The sequence below is a fragment of the Cyrtonyx montezumae genome, unplaced genomic scaffold (assembly GCF_038088225.1).
Source record: "Cyrtonyx montezumae isolate F1298 unplaced genomic scaffold, pur_monq_1.0 scaffold_17, whole genome shotgun sequence".
Lineage (NCBI taxonomy): Eukaryota > Metazoa > Chordata > Aves > Galliformes > Odontophoridae > Cyrtonyx > Cyrtonyx montezumae.
Window position 1 is genome coordinate 36041771 of NW_027071903.1, and position 19687 is coordinate 36061457.

The 19687-nt window shown below is 44.1% G+C and overlaps 1 protein-coding gene across 1 annotated transcript in view; it reads right to left on the bottom strand.

The window, feature by feature from the left end:
• Positions 1-19687, bottom strand: part of MAP1A (microtubule associated protein 1A) — a 29852-nt gene that overhangs the window by 3394 nt on the left and 6771 nt on the right. Inside the window, exons 2-4 of the mRNA XM_065734169.1 lie at positions 11954-12036; positions 11132-11272; positions 449-9278 (exon numbers count right to left, since the gene is read on the bottom strand). Of these exons, the coding sequence (XP_065590241.1) occupies positions 449-9128 (8680 nt within the window). The 5' untranslated portion in view covers positions 9129-9278; positions 11132-11272; positions 11954-12036. The remainder of the gene's footprint in view (positions 1-448; positions 9279-11131; positions 11273-11953; positions 12037-19687) is intronic.

Below are 19687 nucleotides of genomic sequence, written 5' to 3' on the forward strand. Positions count from 1 at the left end.
CTCTTTGTCAGAGTGCCCACAGTGGGCATCTGCTGAAACCACAGCACATCAGCAGTGTTTTCATTTTCTGCATCCTTCCTCCTGGGCACTGCCCTCCTGCTAGCTCATCTTACACTCAGTATCAAGGATCTGGGGCAGATGACTACCATTTGACCTGCACTTTGCACAGAGCCTGGCACTGTGGCGTTGGCACAAAGATGGGTTCTGATTTAGGTTTTACAGGACTCTCTGAAGAGGTGTCTGGATTCAGCTCTACAGAGAGTCAGAGTTTTCCTCAAGGCTTCAGTCTTTTTGTGTGACTTGCATGACCACCTTTTTTTCTCTCAGTGCTTTGATTTCTTATGCCTGACTCAGAAGTCCTTTTCTCTGCTTTTCTACATTGAACTTGCTGCGGTTTCTCAGTGTTGAAACTGAAAAGAAAATAGACATTTAATGAAGAATTTCTTACCAGGATTTGATTTGATGCCATTAACAAGGCTTTTGCCAGGGTTGCTGTGACTGCTCCGGGCTAACTCTTCCTCAGTGTGAGGAGGCTGCACCAGCACACTACGTGGTTTGGGCTTCTCTCCTCCATCTCTGTCTTTTTTGGCAGTGGCAGATTTTGGAGATTTGTCTGATGGCTGCTTCACAGGAGTGGGTGATCTTTTCCCTTTCACATCTAATTTACGAGCAGGAGAGGAAGATTTGGGTTTGCTCAAAGGCTTCCTCACACTCTTGCTCTTTTCTTTCAAGTCTTTCTTTGAAATTTTATCAGTTCTGCTCACGCTTTGCTCATTTACCAGCATATCAGGGTCTACCATGCAGACATCGGGGTGAGGTGGATGAGGATGGGGATCTACCATTGGAATAGGCTGAGGATCATGGCTGGACCTAGAACTGGCATGATGACCACTTCCAACAGCTTTGTCCACTGGGAGGAAATCAGCATCTTCATCTGAGTCCATGTTGGCATCTGCTGTGATGGATGGACATTCTTCTGTCTCAGGCGGAACATCCGAGTCTGACTGGGAGGATCCAGAATCGCTCACCGATGTCGGAGGAGTTTCCTCCACTGTGGCTGTTTGTGCAGGGCTACTACTAGGGTGGGGTGGTCTTCCTTGCACTGAAGTGTGACCTTCCTCCTGCGAGAGGTCACTATCTTCAGAGAGATCATGAGGGCTTGGGTTAATGAATGAGGGCGACAACTCTCCCTTCCTCTGCTTGTATTCACATGAGGAAATTTTCTGTCCACGGTCAAAACTGCCTCCTAAGCGTGTCTCCATCTCATGGGAAGCATCTCCACGATCCTCTGTTCTTCCACCTCTCTGTACATCTGGGAAAAAGGGCGGAAAACTGTGTTCAGGGGACATCAGAGAGGAAGGACGGCTCTGTCTTTCTGTGTCCTCTTTGCCTGTGCATGGAGACAAACTACTCTCAGAGTCAGGACATGTTTTTTCATCTTTTGTCTCTGCTGAATGGTATGCGCTTTGGAAAGCTTGCAGACTGGTGCTCACCTCTGTTGGACCATTGGCTGTGGTTTCATCTTCATGCTGATGATGAGGAAATGATGCCAAAACATCAGGGAGGGATGTCAGTGTCATCAGCTGTTCTGTAAATGCTGCCTTCTGCTCAGGACTAGTTACACAGGGTTGCTGTTGTTTCTCTGCAGAGAATGATGTAGGCTGTGAACTTTGGCACTCTTTTCTGTACGGCAAAGTGCTGCCACCCATGCTGCTACTGAGTGCAGAACCATGTTCCTCAGCTAACACAAAGTCTTTGGTTTCAGCTGTATTCACAGCATTATCTGGAATCTGTAGAGATGCATCCCAAAGGCTCCTGGTACTTTGTTCCACTCCTGCACCTGTGTATGCAGAAAGCATATGGGAGTAAAAACTTTCTGCTGTAGTTGGTATTACAGGAGTGGTTGCTTCAGATGATGGTTCCTCTGACAGGCTGGAAGAGTCATCTCTCAGCTGCTCTTGGGGCACAGATTCTTTCTCCAAAGCTTTGGAGAACAGTTTATCCTCTTCATATGGACTCAGCAGTGATAATTTAGTTAAAGATGAGCCATGGCTGCTGATCTTCTCAGAAACCTCCAGGTACTCATCTTTCTTCTCCTGGTCTAAGGATAAATCACAGGGAACCTTTAAAGGAAGAAAGATATCCCCTGAATGGCTTGCTGAGATTTGTTCACGTCTGAACACACTAGATGTTTCACTCTTTCCTAGCATGGAGCATTCAGATCCAGAAGAGACATCCAACACTCCACCCTCTCCCATTGGGACTTTTTTGTATTCTTCTTTCTGCTTTTCAGAAGTAGACTTCAAGTATGTGGCTTGCTCATAGCACTCTGAGACCACCTCTGTACTTGGATAATCTGTTACACAGAAATGTGATTCCTTTGTGGATTTTTCAGCATCCTCTTTCTTTTGCAAAGACTCTTGGCACATTTCTGAAACCTGCTCATCCTTGCCTATGTCTGGCAGGTCACTGTAACCAGCAACACATGTCCCTATGAGTGCGGCTGGAGTAGTTTTCCTAATTCCACATTCTTCTTTCCACAGTGGCTCCGAAGGTGATGAGGCAGTAGAAGTGGGTGAAATGGAGTCCTCACGCTTACTCTGAGGAAGCGGCTCTGATACACAGAACTGCTCTGTCGTTGAGATGTGTGTGTAGACTGCGCCGGCAGCTTCATCAGGGCTGCGCACTTTGAACTCTTTTTCAGATCTCTCATTAGCACCTTTTTCTAGCTCTGAGTCGCTCATGTTTTCTTCCCCTTGACCTGCTTTCTCATAGTACGTATCTTTGAGATTTTGGCTCTTGGATTTCAAAGGTAGAGGTATCTGCTCCTGGCTAGACAAAATGATGTTCTTGTCTAGACAAGTAGCACCAGTATGGGCAGATGATTTTTCTTGATAAAATGTGTCAATTGTGTCTGTGGGAGAGACAAATGCTGCGGCTGCAGGTGATGAGTGATGCTCAGAGCCCAGTTCTGATAAAGCACAGGACACCTTCAGTTCTTCCTGTTCCTCAGACAGCCTATGTTTACCTGTCTCAGACAAGGGCAGATATCTTTCGTGGATATCTGTATATTCAAAGGCTCCATCTGCTTTATCTTTAGGGGATGCTGGAGATGACAACTCTTTCTCTGCAGAGGTATAAAGGCAGGATTCTTCTTCTTTTGCAGAGACATGAAAACTTCGATCCTTCTGAAAGCTCAGTGCTGTTGTTGGCACCTTGGCAGTGTGACCTGTAATGTTTGCACTCTCAGATGTGAAAGGGGAGTGTCCAACTCCAGATACAACTATCTTCTCATAGATGTCAGCATACCTGAAACTTTTTTCATCAGGGTAGGGAGTTGGTTCTCTTTCTTCTTGCTCTTGTCTCACAGAACTGTCATCACTTCTGGATCTGCAGACCTCTTCCTCTTGGGGATGATAGTCCAAGGGGCTCCTGGAATGGGACTCTGGAAGATATGCCACTGGGCTTGCAGAACCCACAGCCTCAAAATGGCCCATGACAGCACTGTTTTTTTGAGGAGAGACTTGTCCTAGAGAGGAGTATGCACACTGCCCTGACACTGCAGTATTTTCTTCTGTGGATGCTGCTATATACTCGTATGCTGCTGGTCTTGAAGATTGCAACAGAGCAGATGCTGCTGCCATCTGCTCTTTGCTTCCCATAGGGTCACTGAAAGCCCCAGTGGATTTGTACCCATCCTCTTGCTTTCTATCGATCTTGTATTTACAGTCTGTTTCCTGATATAAACCACTGACACCTGTTTTCTTTTCTGCAGCCTTCAATGGGATTTCCTCCTTTAGAGGTGCCTCACACTGACCTACTTTGTAAGGCCTCTCTATTTCTGGTGTTGTACCAGTCTTCTTTTCCAGAGGGCTAGTTGCTGTTGCCAGGGGAGATGCTGTCAGTGCTTGGTCTAATGACTTTGCATAGATATCTAGGACAGCTTTCTCCTCATCATCTAAATAGGAGTAATCTTGTTTAGACGTCAGCAACAGATCTTGCCTTTCTTTGCCCCCAGTTAACACTTCGGCCTGATTTTCCTCACCAGAGACATACTGAGAAGACAGATGAGAACTGTCTGGGAAAGTGATGTCAGCAGGAGCTATTTTTGCATTCTGTGTCTCTGCTGTAGGTTTGGCACTCTTCAGTGTCTCCTCTTTGTACGCACATGATTCCACATTTAAGCATTCTGTTTCTGCTTGCATTAACACGGGTTTGTCTTTGGCATGGTGGGGAACCTCATCCTCCTCGCTGGCTAACTGCCCTGCTCTTCCAGAGTCTTTTCCTTCCTGAAGATATTCGTTTCTGGAGCACCAAGCTTCACTTTCTGCACTTCTCCAGGTGTGACGGTCAGGCACTACGGGAGACAGGGTCTCCTCTTCTCCCATTATAGGGAGGGATTTTGCTTCATATTCTGGTACCTCATCCAAAAATGTGCTCTCTCTCTCCTTGTCGTATTTCTGCCACCTTCTCTGAACAGGAATCTCCTCCACTTCTTCTGGAAACCATACTTTCTTCTCATTACCTACATCTTTCATGTAAAAGTCTTCCATTTCTGGAGATTTTTCTTCTCTGTATTCCTTCAATCTGCTAGATTTAACATCTTCAGCAGAAACATGTGACGATGTTTTATCCTCAGTTGGGCTAGATTCTATGAAGCGTGAGCCCTTGGCATCTGAAGGTACTTCCTGAGAGAACAAGCCTGAAGTTTTTCCCTTAGATGGGCCTTCTCCAGTTAAAGCAAATAAACTGCTATCATCTGGAGACATTTCTTCACTTGAAGTGTCTCCGGGTGATGTGTCTTTAACTGGGGAACTTTCTGGACAAGAAAAAGATTTTGATGCTTCTTTTATGAGTCCTTTGGCAGAAACTTTCAGTGATTTTTCATATGTATCTAGGCTCTGCTCTGTAAAATCCATGGGTTTCACAGCTTCTGAAGCAAATTTGTTAGTAAAGTCAGACACAGTTTTTTCTTTCCATGGTCTATCTTCTGTGAAACTGAGAGATTTGATGTCTTCTGGAGAAATTCCCTTAATAAAAAAGTCAGAAGAGATTTCCTTGCTGGGACTCTCAGTGAAAGAAATAGACTTTGCCTCTTCTGGAGAAATGTCTTTAACTGAAACCTGAGAAGACTTTTCTTCTTCTGAGGTGTCTTCTGCAAAACAGAGTTTTCCTTCTTCAGCAGCCACCCCCTTCAGAGAAATATCTGGAAATTTTTCTTTACCAAGATTCTCTTCTGTAGAAGAAAGTGATTTGGTATCCTCTGGAGAAAATCGTGAGGTTTCGTCACTTTCAGATTTGATTTGGTTTGTGAACTGTGGAGAATCCAAACTTCCTACAGGTGTTCGTGTGGCAGAGAAAGGCTCGAAGGACAAATGTTTTGAAGAACCCGTTAAACTTTCTGCCATGTATTTGGTTTCTAGCTCTTTTCCTGACTCCAGAAATATGTCTGTCTTGGGATGGGGTAGTACAGGCAGCTCCTCCTCCTCCCCTATCAACACCGTGTCCTGCTTGTGGTAGGAAAGCCAGGGCAGCTCCTCCTTCCCTACAGGCACCTCCTGCACCTCCTCCCCAGGAGATCCTGGTACATCACTGTCCAAATCCAGCTTGGGCTGCACAGGTCCAGGTATGTCTTTTTCATATTTGTACTTAGCTGCAGATACTTTATCATCTCTGAGAGGTTCATCCTTGGCTCCTTTCACCACAACAGAAGCTTGGCCTTCTGATTTCTTAGCAGTAGCATCTGCTTCTTTTTCAAATAGCTCTGAATCTACTGTTTCTAGTTTTTCCTCCACTGGAGACTGGTGGAAAGGTGTGTGTCCTGCACTGGTGGGGCCAGACTGGGTAGGAGATGCCATTTTGACTGTACTGTCATCAGGGCTCATGCATCGTTCTTCAGCCTCTGCAGAGTCAACCTGGGAAAATGGTGTTTCTTCAGCAGACAATGGCAGGCCTGAAGTTTGCATCATTTCTGTAGGGACATTCATTAACACATTATCAGGACATTCTTGATGAGTAAACAGTGGAGCATTGTAATGCCCTCTGAGTTTCTCAGGCATTTCAATATTTGGAGTTCCATCTTCTTCCTCTTCATCTTCTGCCTCTTCATGAAGATCCTTCTTTTGAGCTTCCAGTTTTCTCTCTCCTTCTGCTAGTGCATGGAAATCTTCCGGAAGTGGAGATTTAAAACATTTGTCTTCCTCCAAAGATGATGTAGGAGAGATTGTGCCAGCAGAGGGAACATAATCGAGACCTTGGGTTGCTTCAGTCCGAGAGGAAGGCATGCTGTTTACTGTGTCTAAAAGTAAAGAGCTTTTCCCAGTTTCTTCTGTTTGTGGTGCTGTTATAGATGCAACTGATTGATCTTCTGCTACTGAAGTTGCAAAAGATGAAAGCTTATCACATTCTGTAATGGAGGTAGCAGAAGATATATGTTCCTCCTCAGCTAGAGGTGCTGCCACTATGTTTGTAGGATATGCCAGGATTTCAGACTCCTGGCCAGCATAGCCCTTGGCTGCAAGGTCTGCAGCAGGCACGGCCTGTATTCCATGTACTGCTTCAAAAGAGCCTGGGTGGTCAGGAACAGAAATGTCATATGCATTGACATCATACTTCAAGTGTGGGATCCTCTCTTCCTGTTCATCATGTATTTCCTCATCAGAAATGGTCTGCTCTGTCTCTGAGTAGCCTGGAATAGTTTCATCTTGGATATACGAAACATGTTCTACTGCTGCTCCTGCTGGGACTGGCAGACTGCTCAGAAATGACTCCTCCTTTGCTATCTCCTTTCCAAGTAACTTGCCTTTCTCACCCACGTCACTACATTCTTTTTCCTTTTCTTCAGTGGTAAACAATTTATCCTCCCTCTCATCCTGTTTTAGCTCATAGAAATCTTTAATCTTTTCCACTTTCTGCTCTGCCTTAATGTACTTTTCTTCCTTTTCTTCCTGTTCTGCCTTTTCTAACACATCCTCTCTCTTTTCCTTCTCAGTCTTCTGTGATTCTGTCCCCTCAGTATACTTTTCACAGAGCTTTGTTTCTGCTTCCCATTGTTTTCTGTCCAAAGAGATTTTCTCCTCTTCCTCCTTGTCTTCCTCTCTGAATGCAGGTGACAGAACACCTTTTGCTATGAGAGCTGTGTGTGATGATGCCTGTTCTCTGTTTAGAGACAGCTGAGCTTCCTGGTACTGCTCAGCTTCTCTCTCGCATCTCATCTCAAGATTTTCATCTATTTCTCTTTCTTCATTCTCTATTTTTCCAGCTTGACCTGCTCTTGGTTCTAGATGATGGACTGCCTTTTCGTCTGCTGGTGATTCTTTTTCTGTATCAGTAGTACTTGTTCCCTGATCAGGAATGTTCGCTTTCAAAATCAGATCCACTGCAAGACGATTCTGATCCATCACGTCAGCAGACTCTTTCATTTCTGTTTCAGGTGCTCTCATAAATTTATCACTTATTTCAATGTCAGACATCTCTTGAGTCACTTGCACATTTCCTTTCTCCTCATGCTTCAGTTCCTCAAAGTCCTTTGTAAGATCTTCTGGTGAAGACAGGACTAACCTCTGTTCAGCAATGGCAGCCTCTCCTGGTTCCACCTCTACTGGTACCTTCTCCATTGGTGATGTCTTCAGATCACTATGTATTTCCTTTTCAGATTTGACTTTGATCTTCTCAGTTTTGATTCTGCCTGGAACTTTTGCCTTGTATAATGTTTTTCTTACTTCTGGAGTAAATGGTTTTAAGTCTGGTTTAGACACTTTTTTGGGCTCTGGTTTGGTTTCTTTCTTTCTATCTTCTTTCTTTGAATCTTTCTTTTCCTCTTTCTTTCCATCATCTTTTTTTAATTCCTTTTTCTCCTTCTTAATCTCTTTCTTTTCTTTGTCTTTCTTCTCCTCCAGTTTGGAACCTTTCTCTTTGAGATGCTTTTTGCCAGTTTTGTCTTTCGCCATTTTTCTTTTCTCAGCTTTGAGAGCATCATTTGATTCTGTCTTTATCTTTTCATGTTTAACAGGCTTCTCGGGAATCTTCTCAGAGTGTTCTTTAACTTTTTTTTCACTTTTAGTATCCTTTATGACTTCTGGTTTTCCTTCTTTAATGCCCTCCTCAACTGCCTCCTCTTTCTTAGCTTGCTTTGTCACAGATGGCTTCGGGGAAGATTTAAGGCTCTCTTTACTGTCTGTTCTCTGTTTAATTTTGGTCTGCTTGAGCGCAGGTGGAGGTATTCCAGCAGTGATATCTTTCTGAGTAGCCACTGGGTACCTCAGAAAATCCAGGTGCTTGAGTTTCTCAAGACCCTCCAGTATCTTATTTTGAGGAGCATTTCCAGGAAACAAAACTCTGACAATTTTCTCTGTGGGGCTAGCTGGCAGCCACACCACTAGAGCTGTGATGGATGTGAGATAGGGAACAGAAATTTCACCTTCTTTCCCACTTGCAAGAATTATGCCAGTCTTTGCTTTACTATTACCAGCCCATTTCTGCATTAGAAACTGCATTTCCTTACTGTCCTTGACAGGATTCAGTATATACATGTCCAGCCTACCCACTCCCATTTTGTGGAAAAGTGTGATAGGTTCAATGGTATTGCTCACCACCCTGTAGAGGGGCTCTGATTTAATGCCAAGTCTGGTAAGATACTGCAGTGTCAGACAAGCTTCTTCAATGCTCCTCTTCACTTTCATGGATGATTCCGGCATCCTCAGTTTTTCGGGAACATTAAAAAAAACCACCCCCAGCTCAGGGGAAATTAGGTTCTTCATCCAGTCGCTGTAGTTGGTAGAGCCCTGGGACTGTTCCTCTTCTTGCTCAGCAACTTTCCTCTGCAGCAGTCCATTGATGCCAGGCAGGTTGTCTGCACCAATGTGGGTCAGGAGAATAGAGTCAATCCTATCCAGGTGCCTTACCAGCTTCCAGAAACAAGATTTCCTGTCAGAGCCACCATCCACAAGGATGTTAAACCCATTGACAGCAAAAAGAGCAGAATCACCTCGTCCACCAGGAAATATGTAGCAGCAGGGTTTAGAAAGCTTCAAAAAGCCCCCTGAGGTGGGTGGCTCCAGGAGATCAAATGGAGATGGCACATCAACTGTTTCAGAGACATATTCTGCAAACTCAGACACCCCATCCATTTCTGGTAGAACTGGATCAGGATTCAGTTTCAGATTAATAATATCCTGAAATCGAGGATGTCCGAGGTTGCTCCAGTCTCCTTCTCCCAAGAACGACACAGTAAGGGAAGCCTTGGTATCTGAATCAGTGTTGCTAAGAATCTGGGTGACCTATTGAGACAGGCACAGACAAATAAAGATCAAATACAGCTCTGAGACCAATTCAGCTCTTAGAACAAACAAACAAAAAAAAAAAAACCAGCCAGTTAATGCAGAAATACTGAAGACTTCACAAGCACTTTACTGTCAGGAAAATGCTGAGGAGAAATGTAATATTCCAGAAGCCTATTGCAAACAAGTGTATGGGGACGCGTTCTGCTCTCTTTTGAAGTTCGTGCTGCTGTGTTGTTACGCTTCCTGTCTGCTTGGGCTTCATGGTAACAAGATGTCAAGAAAGAAGCCAACAGCAAGAGCCACTTTGTCCTCCTTCCTTACTTCTTTCTATTCAACCTGGGATATCTGTATCTGTCTTGAGTTCAAAAGCAGCAATTTCCATTTTATTTGTGAGTCCTAACCCTGACATGCCCTTCTATATATTAAACATCATTGTCTAAACTAATCCTCATTAACTGCCTAGTGAACAATCATGTGGCAGTTTGTATGGTTTCAGTGCTGTGAGACTTCAAATTCTTTCCTGGAGCTTATTTTAAAAAGTCAAGACTACATCTCTGATATATGGGCCTTAGGATATGCTACGTGATAAGTACAGCTATGTTTGGTATCACTTCCAAGGCTTCTTAAAGCTGTGCAGAACACATCCTAAACAAAGAAGCATTAAAACACAGACTCCTAAGTATCTGGAATGAGTTCAGTATGCTGCTTTGCACCTTTTATTTGTTTGTTTTTTGCTTAGGCAGCCCTTAATTGACTAGTTACTGTCCAAATAAATAGGCACCAGAGATAAATAGAACAATGAGCCTAAAATAAATGAAGATGTTCAGATTTTCTGATGTAATTACACCAGCAATGTTACCCATGGTTGAACTAACCACCCAGCCAATCCTGCAGTGACCTGTACATTCAGATGGACGCATTCTAAACATCTGGAACACAATGTTCAATGGAAGTGGGACTTAGAAAATCAGAAGCAGCGTATCTGTGTTTGGAATGAGCTCCTATGGTTAGAGAGCTTAAAGCCTCTGAGGAAAGCTACAGCACAGCTAGCCAAGACAATGACCTGAGGAGACAAGGTTCAGTGACGCCCTGTAGCATGCTCAAGACCACATTGGACAAAGTGCTGAGAAATCTGGTCTAAATTTACTGCTAAACTGGCTTTAAACAGGAGATTGGACTACAAACCTCTCGAGTTCCCTTCCAACCTGAATGATCCTGCAGCTACACAGTTATTTAACTGCACTATTAACACTAATTATCATTTAGTCATCCCCATTTTACCTTTATGCAATTAATTCAAAGTTTTTTCTCTCTGGCTTTTTCTACATTTAGTTGCACATCCCCCTGATGAATGCTCTGAATCTTGTGGACAGCTTACACTCACTAGGCAGGTGGTGAAATTAAGAGTACTCACAGTTATTAGGATGACAGTGGCCTCTGTTGACACTTATCTGGAAGCTGCCCACAGGTATTTGAAGACCTGCATTAGAAATCTGCAGTGTCTGTCCACTGCAGAGTTGGTATGGAAGGATGTCTCAAACTGAGCACTTCAAGGTGGCGTCACCCATGCTTATCATCTTGGAAAACTTAAACCAGGGAATGAATCAAGACTATCCCATGGGTTATTTAAGACACACAATAGTTTTACTGGAGTTTGCAGAATGGCTGGGGTTGGAAGGGACTCTTCAAGTTCATCTAGTCCACCCCTCCTTCCATGGACAGGATCATCTCCCACCAGATCAGGTTGCCTGAAGCCTCAGCCAACCTAGCTGAGCCCTTTGTGAGCCCTTTTGCACAGAATTGTGCCCTTTGTGACCAGGAAGGCACATCCTGACTTACTGCTTACTCACCTCTGGTTCTGAAAGTATCTCAGCAAACTTCTGGTAAGTGAAGGTCCCTGTCTGCAGGATCAAGTCTCCTTCCTGGTCTGAGCTCTGACCGCAGAAGATCAGTAGTTTGTGGGCTGATGAATCACACACCAGTGAGCGTACCTGTTGCCACAAGACAGCACTGTCACTTGTCTGACTTGCATTTTAAAAAGTTATCTGTATTCTTCAGTATGAAAGGGAGAGCACATCCACATGAAGAGTGAGAACTGTTCCAGGTGATACTTATACACTATTTACAAATAGCCAAAATATAAGTTTCCAATATATGGGAGAGCGAATAACTGAAAAGGGAAGACATTTCTCCTGCCTACCTGATGCAGATCAGTATCACATTATAAGAGAGTAGGCCAGGGTTATGAGAAAATGTTTGGCATTACATTGCCATGTCAGATTGGTGCTTTCACACTCTCATAAAAACAGAATGCTCAGGGTTCAGAAACCTTCCACCCTGCTTGCTGGAAACCTCTACAAGCTCCTGAGAAATAATTAACACCAAACAATCATACTGGTACTGACTCTTTCAGGAAGGGGCTAAGTCCCAAAGGACTGGGACACAAGGAACCACATGTCCTTGTGTGTTTTTTTGTTACAGTAAACTCTGCTGCAGAATACTGGCTCATAGCATGTATCTTGCTGTCAAACCAGAACATCTGGTGTCATCACATCCCACAGCAGATTGGTAGCATGGCTGAGAATGTGCCAAATGTGATGATCACAATCTTCTGTGTCAAGCATCAGCCAGGAATCTGATGTGGAGAAAACCCATCGGAACCTGCTTCTTACCTCAGACACGATGCTGTCCACACTGGGATTTACTAGGATCACTGTCTCTAGAGTATCGCTCCGGTGATGGAGGGTTCTTTGGCCTGGAGATTAAACAGGAAGGGAAAGCTGGTAAGAAAATACCTGCCTACCAATGTTTAAGCTACTAAAATTCCACTACAATTCCACTATACCATGACTTTGATTGCAAGGTTTCAACTTACATTTCAGACTCAATTTAATAAATGAGTCTGAAAGACCAAAACATACCCTTTCAGGAAAAACAAAACAAAATTTAGCTCTGGGTTAGCATAATTTGCAACTCAACTCCAGTGTGTTCTGAAGTTCACAGTGCCAGACATGTCCAACCACCGGCTTGTGCCAGACAGCTGTGCTCCACACACACTGGCACAGACTGATTATCCCACCAAAACAGAAGTATTTTCCCTCACTGCAGACACTGTAGTGAGGGATCTATAGATGCTGCCCAAGCTTTAGTCACCACAACATTTTGTGAGGCAGTTGGTGACAAGCTGAGCGACAACTCACCCTTCACTGGAGCAGCACAGCACTAAAACCAAATCTCTCATCATTAATAATAATTTTCTTTTCCCCTTAGTGAATTCTTCTCATGTTTTTGTTTGTTTGTTTTACTCGTTTTCCTTAAACCTGCACTATTACGTGAACTGCTGCCATAGAAAGATCTGGAATTCCTGCTCTGCTGCTCCATCCTGCAAGAGTCACAGATACCCAGACAAGAATCTGACAAAGAAGAGCAAGAGCCTGGCAGTGCAAAAACACCTTGGCATGGGAATCACATGGAGACGTGGCAAAATATAAACTTAACACCTGGGTCCCTTTTTTTTTTTTTTTTTTAGAAAGGTTAGCACTTGCTACCCTGAAATGAAGGGCTCTCAGACAGCACATGCTCAGTGGTGCACGTGGGCATCCTTCCAGGCACCCAGGTACCAAAGTGCTGCAGAGGCAATGCCAGCCAGAGGGCTGCAGGCAGCACTGGGGGGGACAACACCAGCTGCAGGAGGGGCCTGTCTGCAGAACCAACAGGCACTGAAAAACTGCTGCTCTTTGCCATGTCTGTCATTCAAGCCTAAGCAGCTGAACTGTCACTGCTGAGACTGGCAAACAAAGCAGGGTTTGTTAGCATTCTGCTCACATCCTCCCAGCCCCATAGAGAGGCTGTCCCCTTCATACTTGAAAGAAAAGGGTTCAAGCTATGGAGCTGGCAGCTGCAGCAGATGGAAGGCACAAATGGTGTGGGGCCATGAAGATGATTAAGGGACTAAAGTGTTTTCACACGAGAGGCTGAGAGCATGAACATTGTTTAGGCTGGAAAAAAAAAAGCTGGGGGATGGGCAAGGAGCTTACCCATGCTTATAAATACACGATGGTAGGGAATGAAGAAGATGGAGCCAGGCTCTTCTCAGTGGTGCCCGGTGACAGGGCAAGAGCAAACAGGCACAAATTAAGACATGCAATTCCGTCTGAGCACAGGAGAACACTTATTTTTACCACGAGGATGGTCAGATGCTGGAATAGGATGTATGGAGAGGTGTTCAAGATTTCATTAGGCTGTGGGGAAGTTTTCCTTCCAATTGTTCAGAGAAAAAGCATCCACTATCAGCCCAGTGTCCACACATACAGAAATACGAAACTGACATCTGAAAATCAGGATGGCAGAAGCCTGTGCTCTGTCCAGCTGGCTGCACTGTTCAGAGGAGAGGTCTGCGGGAAGAGGACTCCGTGCCTCAGCTCCTCAGAGACAGCCCCGTGACAGACCAAGGCCAACAAGAGGCAAAGAAAAGAGACCAAGCCAGGAGGGCAGTGTGTCTGTGCGGGGCCACAGCACTGGGAGAAGTCTGACAATGCAGAACAAGGGCTGCAGCCCCCAGCCTTGTCTTCCTGAGTTCCTTTCAGACCTACAGTTGGATGCCTGCAGGGATGGTGGCCAAGGGAAGGCCAGTCATCCCAAAGCCCTTTGCTGACTGCTCCCTCAGTACAGGCCTGCAGAAGATTTAAACATATGGGCTGGAGCATCCTTCTTACAAAAATTACTTGCAACAGAAAACAGCAGCGCTGCAACTGAGATTGCAGACCGTACCTGAAAATGTTCTGTCTGGGTCATTGCCATTGTCCAATAACTAGAGCCCTATCATAGCAAAATGCATACCTGGAGATCTCACTGCAAATGGGAAAACTCTTTATCTGCATTTACTGTATGAAAAATACTCTTCTCAAGCTCAAGAAAACTGCTGCCTTCAACTTGCCTGAAACAAACATGAACATACCTATCTGACCACAGTTCCCCATCCCTGCTCAGCCCACTCAAATTCTGCTCACTCACTGCATACATGAAATGAGATACCCTCTCCCCCAGTACATGGGAGTAAATTTCATTAATACTGAAATCCTTCTTTCAAATGAATCTTTGTTTTGCACAATTAGACACATTCTAATTAATGCAGTTACCTCAATGCCTGTATATTTCCAGAGAACGTTCCTAACTATCATATCTCTACCAAGGCAGACACACCCTAGTCTTTGCCACTTGTTTCTTAAAAGGAGAGTTTTCCTGGAAACCCATCACCAACTCCCAAAACTCCTCTATTTCGGCTACAGCACTTTGGATAAGTAAGAGCACAAGTATCAATACCAGATGAACACAGAAGAGTGGCACAGAGTGGCATTATTGCCTATTTTGTATTATTCCCCATCATATTTTTTGTCACAGTGTAACTTGACATGAGCTTTGCACCAAATAAAGACGTTCAGTTTAAGGTATATAGCAGCATCAAAATTTCACCCTGACGATGCAATTAAACGTGCTCTCACAAGGATTTTGGAAGGTTGAATTATTACAGTGCACTTGATCTTGTATTTTTTTTACAGTGATTTTAACATGACATCATGATGACTGTTCCATTTAGTTGCATAAGTTCCTCACAGTCATTTCTAGATAGAAAAACTGAGTCATCTGCAAATTTAGCCACCTCTATTTTCATTCCAATTCCTTTTCTTGTCATTACCATACTCATCAACTTCGTATTTAGTACAAAATAATGAAGCCCCTATATTTCACATCTGGATGTGTCACAGATTTGGCCACATGTTTGTTTTCTAATTAGTTTTCTGTCTCAGTTTTTGACTCACAGCATCAGTTGCCTTTCACTCACACAAAGCACTTGCTGCGTATCATATGTAAAATTTCATACATAAATGCCTCATTCGTGACCTCACTGAAAGTTTCAAAAAGAGAGGGGGTGTTCTCTTCTACAAGGATCACATTACTTACTATTGTTCAAAAGTAATGTTCCTTTCATTCTGAAGGACCACAGAATGCATGCATAAAGCTCTTCTACTATAGGGCAGCCACCTCTTATATGGAAATCAGCAGGAACCATCCACAAAGCATTACACAGTAATATCCCAGAGGTGACAAACAATAGCTACGCAATAGCAGAAGTGCTAGAGTTATTTCTAAGTGACATTTCAGGATTTGCAGGCTCTGTTCAAGGGGAGGGAGTAAAGGTCTATTGTTTTTTTCTTTCCCAATTTTTAAGAAGGGTATGCATTGGTTCTGCTCAAGGAAACCAAGCAATAAGCAAAGCTACACAGACCTTGGCACTGGTATGAATTATCCACCCAGGGCTGCCTATGCATGCCAAGAAAGAAACCATAATGAAGGACCTGACACTGCTTTTAGCACTCAAGGACAACTAGGCAGGGAGGTCAATCTAGGCTAAAACATAACACAGTGCTCTGAGGTCACTATGTTACAAACAGACCGAGAAAGAGATGATCCTAGAAGCAGAGAGATGGCCCTGGAGGCATAAATAACTTGTGCTGCCAACAGACCTTGTATGTAACGTGTACTGCCACTCTGACTGAAAGCACCTAGAAAACCCATAACTGAACAGCAAAGGTTGGGCTAGCCTAAAGGACTAACAAGTACAGCTGCAGAGCTGCTGCTTTGCTTGCTTTCATCTTTCAGTGCTTCAAATCTCAGAGGCCTTGTCACTCTGTTGATGAGAACTGGAGAAACCATACTTAGAACTCTCTTGTATGAAATAAGAGAGCAGTCATCGGGTCAGCCTTCTCACCTTTAGGCAGAGCAGCAACGAGGTACATTTCAAGGAGGCTGTGCTGAACACAGTCACGGTGCTCTGACTGATTCACCAAACCTCAACAGTCTGTGTATAAGGGTCACAACAACAGTCAAAGGACCAGCATAGCTCTGATAAGAGAAGAGCTGAAACAGCTGGGACTATTTAGCCTGGAAAAGAGACCTCACCAGCGCTTCCAAATATCTGATGGGCTGAACCTTGGGATGCACGGTCTTCCTGATGCTCTGTGAAAAAATAAGTTCATCTCTGATGACAGTCAAGGCATACATTTGCATAATTAACATGAGCTAGTGTGAACTGAAAGGCTGCCATTCCCTTCATTCTAAAACAGAATCATAACACTGAGATGGTCACTGACTCTTTCACTCTGTGGCTGCAAAACCTCCAACTGCAGCTCCTTCAGTGCCCACAAAGCAAAATAAAGGATCCAGCACCAGCTGGATTCAATTCAGAGAAAACAAAACAATATATTCATTCACAAATCCTCCAGAACTGTAATGGCTGCAGCAAGCTCCATCTCCTTAGCAGAGAGACAGATTACTAAGCAGGATCCTGCTTCCTATCCCCTCTGTACAAACACACCTCTTATCACCTGCTGCAACACAGACCCATTCCCACTCAAGAGAGCCCGACTTGTTTAGCAGTCAGAGAGAGAAGTAAAAATCCTTGCTGGAAGCAAGATCCTAAGCTCAGCACCTGATGGGCACACAGCAGCTGAAGCTCCTTCCTCCAGCAAGCAAACCAAATAGCATACAGCTGGCAGGACCAACTCCAGCTGGAGTAGATTTGGAAGCTCTGACAGTAAGTCAGATGGGCTCAGGAATTAAAAAATAAACCAGCAGATTGCTTTGGCTGCCACACACACGACTGCAAAGTCACAGCTCAGTGCCCCTTTACCTACAGGCTGACTGTTTCTCACCTGGGCATCCTTGCTGTACTGCAGCAATAACAGCTCTGAGCTGTCACAGGTGAGTGGGCTCTGCCCACCCTTTGTGCATGCTTTGGTGCTTCCACAGCTATAAGCAGAAACAAGCTAACCATGGGCTCCCACATCCCTAGCAGCAGAAACTGAAGTGTGCTACAGAGCAGCATGACGAAAGCTCCCCAATAGGCATCCTGCTGTCTGCGTGATCAGAGCATTCATGAAGAGAATCCTCATTACACTTAAAAAGAAATCCCTTCACAGACGAGTAAGCTGAAAGGATTTTGAGTTGGGGGTGGGCATTTGTGGTAAATTCCAGAAACAAAAGAGTCTGGAAAATTCTATTAAAAAAATAATTGTCATTTCCTTTTTTTGCGGGGTAGAGGGAAGCAGCTGCTGTAAGCAGAGCACCTCTGCAACAGTGCCCAGCCCTGTGAAAGCAGCAGTAACTGCCACAAATGTGGCACAGAGAGCAAGCAGTTTTATCTCAGTCTGGTTTGACCTTTAGAGGACAAACAGTAGTCTAGAAAGTGCTAGCAACAGCCTGGCTGAACCAAACAGGCAGCTTCTGCTTCTGGGAACTCAGCCACGCAGAAAATGGCCACCTTCACCTTGTGAGTTACAGCCCATCACTGCACGGCCATGCACATGGAAAGGAGCTCGGGCAGCTCCTCAGGTGCTAAGGACAGAGGACGGCCTGCAGGCTCCATCAGTTTCCACAGGCTGTGAGACTCCAAAGCTGCCATAGCAGTTACCTAAAGGCAATCATTTTACTAATGAAGTGCTCATAAAAAATATTTTGCTTTGAAATAAAAATATTCAAGTTGTTTAGAGCACAAGAGAATATTTGCTTGAGCAAAATATCAGCTGAAATTATGGATAAAAGCAATCTTTTTTATCTTAAAATAGCAGTGATCAGTTTTCACTCTTTCTTTCTCCTAAACATTTGAGAGAATGCTTTCCAGGATGTTCTATCTATGTACATAAAATCCCAGACAAAATCCGAGTTCCTTTTTCTTTTCAGACAAAAATGGCTGTACCAGGTTCAGCATGCATTCTGATGGAGAAAACATAACAGCATCATCACACCCCACTAGTTTAAAGTCTGTCTGTCCTGACAGTCTTGACTGTCCCAAACACCCACCCAGTTCAGTACTGCCCATGCCTACAGCCAAGGTGATGCCTTCATCCCATTCCTGATGTGACGCAGAGAAGCTTTAAGGAAACAGGAGCGTGGAGGTCTGTGTCCACCCATGCAACCTGGGAGACAGCCCAAGAGAAGGTGACACAGCAGGCTGCACTTGGCCAGTTCCCTCAGGAGATGGGTGACCTCGGGATGAGCCATTATCTGCTCAGGAAGGAGCAGGGCCGCTCCCAGCCCCTCTGGCTGAAGTCAGTCCCTTCTGTACACACAGTGGAAATGATCACTGGCGCAGATGTGAAAAGGAGCATCACACACGTGTCCAAAACACCAGACTGCACATGAGCATCTTTGCTCTCTCCCCTTGCAGCTCAAAGTACAGTAGTTTTAGCTTTCTAGAGTGATTCAGCAGCTGAGAATGATGAGGAATTGGCATCAGACAGTGCTTTGTGGCCTCCCAGCAAGTATTTTGCCTCTCATGCATCCTTACTGCAAACATTTCCAAACCATTCCATATACTATATATTTTCAGGTCTTCAAACACTACCAATAAAGATAGAGACATAATTACCGATGGATAAATCTGAATAGCCATCTCAGAGATTTCCTCTTTGCCAGAGAAAGAGGAATGACTGCATACTAGCAAAGGGAAAATATATTTTTAGGGGAACTATTAAAATTGGTGGATCATTAGAAGGAAAGAAGCAATAGTTATGTGTGTGCTGAGTCCCTGCAGGGGACAGGGCAGAGCTACATGCTGCCCTTGGAGCAATGGAAGGGAGCACACGTGATTACTAAAGGATCACAGATGGCACTGCACAGGATATAAAAGGAGGGAATTATTAACCATGCCTAGAAAAGAAGGGGAAGCTAGTGGTATCTGAGCAGAGAAGAACTGTTGAAGAATTGTGTGAGAAGTTCCAGTATAACATGATTACTATCACATATCTAGATGTTATCACCCTCCTCTACTCAGCACTTGTCAGGACACATCTAGAGTGTTGTGTCCAGATCTGGTCCCCATAATTCAAAACAGGTGATTTGGAGAGGGACTGAAGGAGGTGCAGAAAGATGATGGAAGGGCTGGAGAACTCACCCACAAGGGAGGGATGAAGGAGACAGGCTTTTTCACCTTGCAGGAAAGGCTCAGGAAGGTCCTCACCACCATATTCACTGTAGTTAAAGGGCAGCTACAGAGAGGACAGATGCTCTCTCTTCACATACAGCTGCACAGTGAGGACAAAGGGCAACACGTACAAGCTGCACTGGGAGAGCATTTGTCCTAGTGAAAGAAAGAAACTTTTTACAGTGAGAGCAATCAATCGCTGGAACAACCTCCTCAGAGATTTATATATATAATATATATATATAATATTATAATAATAATTATATATTATATATTATATATTATATAATATATATTATATATACATGTATATATATGTATATATATACACGTGTGTATAAATATACATGTGTATATATATGGATGTTTTATATAACTTTCATCACTGGAAGTTTTCAGGATGCAATCAGATGGAATACTAGAT